This window comes from Malania oleifera, chromosome 1 (assembly GCF_029873635.1).
Source record: "Malania oleifera isolate guangnan ecotype guangnan chromosome 1, ASM2987363v1, whole genome shotgun sequence".
In the NCBI taxonomy this organism is placed as follows: domain Eukaryota; kingdom Viridiplantae; phylum Streptophyta; class Magnoliopsida; order Santalales; family Ximeniaceae; genus Malania; species Malania oleifera.
In genome coordinates, this window is record NC_080417.1 from 142,197,512 (window position 1) to 142,202,852 (window position 5,341).

Below are 5,341 nucleotides of genomic sequence, written 5' to 3' on the forward strand. Positions count from 1 at the left end.
AAATATTCCAAAGAACAGAATATGTCAATCACGCAAATAGTGTATATGCTTGGTTTGCAAAAGATATGCAATCTTTGTATGCAGCAACTAATATGTGAGTGAATAAATATTGCACAAAAATTAATATCACCAACACAAATATCTTTTCACAAATATATCAATGTAAATCCCACAAGATATTTGAGTAAGTTTTGAAAATGATTTGGCAAACCAAAAACAAATACAAGCTTCCTAAGATATTGCAATTAGAGTGCAACACTCAGAAGCTTAGATAAGTCTTCTTAGGATAGGCTTATGAGCAAAGCCCCTAAGAACACTTAGGTTTAGCTCTCAATGAAAAATCAATTCAATCACAAGCAATGAGAGAGCAAACCTAATTACAAAAACACTCAAGACACTTACAGAGGATTTAGGAGCTAAAGAAGGTAAGTTTGAGTGATTTTGAGAAAGAGTATGAGTAGTAGAAAAGTATTTTGCTTGAGAGAAAATTTTAGATTTTATTTGCTAATCAAGTTACTTATTTTCCCAAATGAAGGGTATATATAGACACCCCAAGAATTATAACCGTTGGGGATACGTTTGGGATTATTAGGAAAGATTAATGATGTTTTTATTATTTTAACCCTATTTTAAAAAATTAACCACGGTAAAAAATTCAAGGCAACCCGAGAGGACTGGTTGACCATAAACCTTTCGGTCGACCGAAGTTCATATGGCTCAGTTGACCAGGACATTTTTGAACTGGGGACTCGATCGACTGGATGTTTATGTCCGAGGCGATTTTTCCATTTTACTAAGATTCGGTTGACCAGACTATTTTGAACTAGGCGATTCGGTCGACCAGATAGTCGGGATTTCTCCCAAGGACCCTCGATCAACAAAACAGTTGCAATGTAACTTGGGCTCAATCGACCAGGTGGTCAAAATGTTGACCTCAAGAGGTTTCGGTCGACCGGGGGGTTTGAACTATAATGATTCAGTAGACCGGGATGAGGTCAAAATGTTGACCTAGATCGGTTTCTGTTGATCGGGGCAGAATGAACTACCAAGGTCGGTCGACCGAAAGTGCACAAAGTGTGCATTTTGATCCTGATTCAATACACTTTCACCCTATTCAAGTTCCTAACATTTATAAGTGCAAAGGTGAGTATCCTAGGGTCATTTCTGGGTCCTTTTGAAGACACCAAAAAAATTCGATGTCGGTTGACCTTTGGTTGACCGAAGGATAAACCCTAAGGTCATTTGCATTACGAGCTTACGTATTTAACCATGCATGTGATGTGTGTGAATATTACATATAGAAAAGCCCTAATTACTATTACAGACCCTTTACATGAATGAATTATAATACAACATGAGAAATAGGTCTTCAAGCTTCACTTGCTTTGTGTAAATCTTGATCTTGACAATTTTAGTTCCTGCACAAAGCCTTAAACACCCATTAGATACAATGAGTATTTGTCATAATAAAAATCAGGAGTGACCTATAAGGTCAACAAACTCATTAACATCTAAGGCACAATATAGTGCATTCATGACACTAGAGTTTACTTGCATCATTTTGTAATCATTGTCGATCAAGTCTTTTTCTTCTTTAGGAACTTCTTTGTCATCTACGGTTTTAGTAGGAATGTAGTCACCATGTGTGACAACCTTCCATGCTTTCTAATCCATGGTTTGAATATGTATCCTCATTTTTTGTTTCCAAAATGTATAGTTTATACCACAAAAGATGGGAGACCTAGTTAAAGATTGACCCTCTCCAAAGGGAGCTACTCCTAGGTGTGTCATATAGATTTTTATGTAGCTACTAGTTAGGATTTGCTACAACCCCGCTATGATACCAATTGAAAGTTGAGGAGTTGTCCCAAGAGGGGGGTGAATTGGATTATTAATTTTTTTTTTTTTAAATTCTTTTTATGAATTCTTTGACCTCTTATTAATTCAGCTAATACCTAACAAGGCTTAGTTAATTATTCAAACCACAAACCAATACTTAACATAACACAAGTAAACCAAAACTTCAAACGTCCAACCAATCAATCAACTTTAAAGTAATCAACTACTCAATATAATATTAAGCTTTTTGATAATTCAATTCTCATTTTTGTTTGTAGCCCTATGTATATGATTGATTCAAGCCCTTGTGGTTATTTGATTTGATTTCTCAATATGATGCTCAATATGAAATCCAGCACTCTTTCCAAGAATTTAGACTTTAAATAAACTTTCAGTTAATAAGTCTTGGGTGTTGAACCAATCAACTTACTACCTTACGGTTTCTGAAACTTGTATTGATCAACCAACGTACTTCCTTTCGGTTTCCAAAAATCCCGAAATCAAATTAATCATTAGTTTATTTAATATCCAATCCACGTAGTGTATATGATTCAAAAATTAAAGTTCAACAACGTAGTTAATATTTGCTGGAAATTAAAGAGAATAAGGAAAGAGAGTGACACCACGTTTTTTACGAGGTTCAGCTTATCCCCAGCCTAAGTCCTCGCCTTTGGTAAATATCACCAAAGGATTCCACTATACTTTTCTTGTCCAGGTGAAACAAACCTTTTACAAGCTATATCCCACACTCAAACACTCCTTAAGTAGGCTAGAATTGCGCCTCTCCAAGTGATACCCCACACTCGGTCACTCATTCAATAGGCTAGAGCAGTGCCTCTCCAAGTGATACCCCACACTTGGCCATTGTTCCAACAACCTGGAATCGTCAAAGAAACTACAAGACAAGAACAAATTCTTTGTGCACAAGAGATGCTCTCACATAGAACTGGATAGTACAATTTAAATCTATATACTTCAATCAAAATCACAATGTGGAAGGATAAAGCTCAAGAAGGTATTATCGAGGTTCTTTCTTAGTTGTAAAACTTAGTTAAGAACACAAGAACCATGGCCTTTAATTTAGCAAAATATTAGTAGTGAAATTTAGAAATTGATTGCACAAGGGAGCTTTGAGAGAATTGGGAGATTTGAGAGCAAGAAAGCTTGATTATTGTATTTTCTTGGTGTATTTAATCCTTAGCCTTGGGGCGGGGTTATTTATAGATGAGAAATCAAGTCTATTTCATGTTCCCTAAGTGACTTGGAGTGTTTCCCAAGTTTATAGAAAGTTTGGAGTACAATAAATACAAATTTGAATTTAAAAAATTTTAAAAAATATGTTCGTTAATAGTGTTTAGAAGACCGAAGTGTCGGGTTTAGTCTTCTGTAGTACTTTAAAATAGGGTTGAGCAAATGGTCGGTTCAACCAAATTCGGTTAATTAATCAAATTAACCAAAATTTTTGGTTAAAGAATACTGTTAATCGAACTGACCAAACCGTTGGGCCTCACCAAACCAAACCCGACTGAATTTTTTTTTCTAGGTAATTCGGTTAACCGAATTTAACCGAAATTAACAATGTGGAACAAGAGGAGGTAGGTGCAGTATCAGAATTAGAGTAGTCCCAACTCCCAAACATTGATAGAATTCTTGTCTTCTGAGCTAGGGGGTTCTTTCATTTGGAACCTAAAATTTGAATTGAGCTCGTTGAGTTGCTTAGGGTTTTGCTCAGAGAGAGAGAGAGAGAGAGAGAGAGAGAGAGAGAGACAGACAGAGATGGGGGATAGGGAGAGAATGGTGAAGTTTCTGAAGCCAAACAAGGTGGTGGTCCTCCTCCAATGCTGCTATGCCGGCTGCAAAGCGGTGATCATCCGATTGTTTGATGATGGCACCCGTGACAATCCGTACGGGCACTATTTGGTTGCGAGGATAGCCAAGTACTCGGAGAAGGTGATCCGCAAGGACTCCACCAAGAAGACCGCGAAGAAGTCCCACATGAAGGCCTTCATCAAGCTGGTGAACTACAACCACATTATACCCATGCGGTACACCCTCGACGTTGATCTCAAGTACATCATCACGCTCAAAACCTTTCAATCCTGCGACAAGAAGGTTGCCGCCACCAAAGAAACCAAGGCCAAGCTCGAGGAGAGATTCAAGACCGGCAAGAATAGGTGGTTCTTCATCAAGCTCAGGTTTCGAGTATCCAAAAACACAATCTTTGTTATGAAAACTTGTTTTGGGTTTAGTTTTAGATTTTTTGGAAGAGATTGTTTTGAAATGGGGCTTATTTTGGGTTTTGAAGTTTTGAGTTGCATGCACAGCTGGAGTGAAGAAGGCTTCAGGACCCCACCGGTGGACGAAGATCTCATGTCCAAGAATTGTTTGGGCACGGCGGTAGAGGAACCATTGCTGGGCATTGTGTTTTCTTTGTCGTGGGAAACGACATTCTGTTTCATCTTGGGGATGAAAATCTGCTTGTTGCTAAATGCGGCGATGGCATTCTGGCGCAAAAGAACATCCTAAGCAACATGGTCCACCAGCTCTACCTTTTTTCCCCATCCAGCCTACGCCTTTAACGAATTAACATATACTAATTTATATTTAAAATTTAATTAATTATTAAATTGGTTAATCGATTAATCGAATTAATATTTTCTATTCACTGAATCGAAGCCCGATTCACCAAAATGTTGGAAGGCATAACTGAACCAACCGAATTGATTTTTTTAACCAAACCGAACCAACCAATTTCAGTCAATTAGTTCGGTTAATTTTGGTTTCCCTGAATTATGCTCACCCCTACTTTAAAACATTGAAAAATTCAGTCTAGAAACAGGATCAGAAGACTAAAGTGGAGTTCAGTCTTCTGAGGTGCTACTGCCTCTTCAGGATTTCTCTAGAAAATTCTTCAGTAGAATGAACTAATTCTTCAGTCTTCTAAAGAAATTCTTCAATAGACTGAAGTTATACTTCAGTCTTCTGGGCAAATAAAAACTTTGGTTTGTTGATAACTTCGACCCCCATTTAGTATTGTGACCATAGCATTTTCTATATAACTCAAAATTATATGTTCTTAGTATAAATAGAAATTTAAGAGAAAGTCCCACAACTTTCACGTTGAACACTTTTTAAAATAAGGAGTGTTTGATAGATAAAAATGCACATCAATGTGGATATAGAAAAAATAACAGCATTTGGAAAATCCTATTTTTGGTGCTTTTCATTCCAAAAATAATTTTATCCTTCTGAAATAATTTTTAACCTTATAAAAATATTTTCCAAGTAGTTGAAAAGGTATCTAGGTCCAATAAATTAACCTAAGAGTTTCATGCATCCATATTGAAATTGTTTGAAGTACTTACATAATGACTTCTTAAGACTTTGACATTCTAAGCACTTAAGTCTTCATGTTTGTCTTTCTTTGGCTCCATCTTATTTTCAAGCTTCAATATACTTTATGCTTTTAGCAAATCCTCTTTAACATCCATTATCTCATAAT

At 36.5% G+C, this 5,341-nt stretch overlaps 1 protein-coding gene across 1 annotated transcript; it reads left to right on the top strand.

Annotated features, from left to right (window-relative positions):
- The first annotated feature begins 3,633 nt into the window (after nucleotides 1-3,633).
- Nucleotides 3,634-4,365, top strand: LOC131149434 (large ribosomal subunit protein eL27x-like). Its single transcript, XM_058099873.1, has 2 exons — nucleotides 3,634-4,034; nucleotides 4,164-4,365. The coding sequence occupies exons 1-2, from the start codon at nucleotides 3,634-3,636 to the stop codon at nucleotides 4,363-4,365; spliced, it is 603 nt and encodes a 200-aa protein (XP_057955856.1).
- Nucleotides 4,366-5,341: the final 976 nt, after the last annotated feature.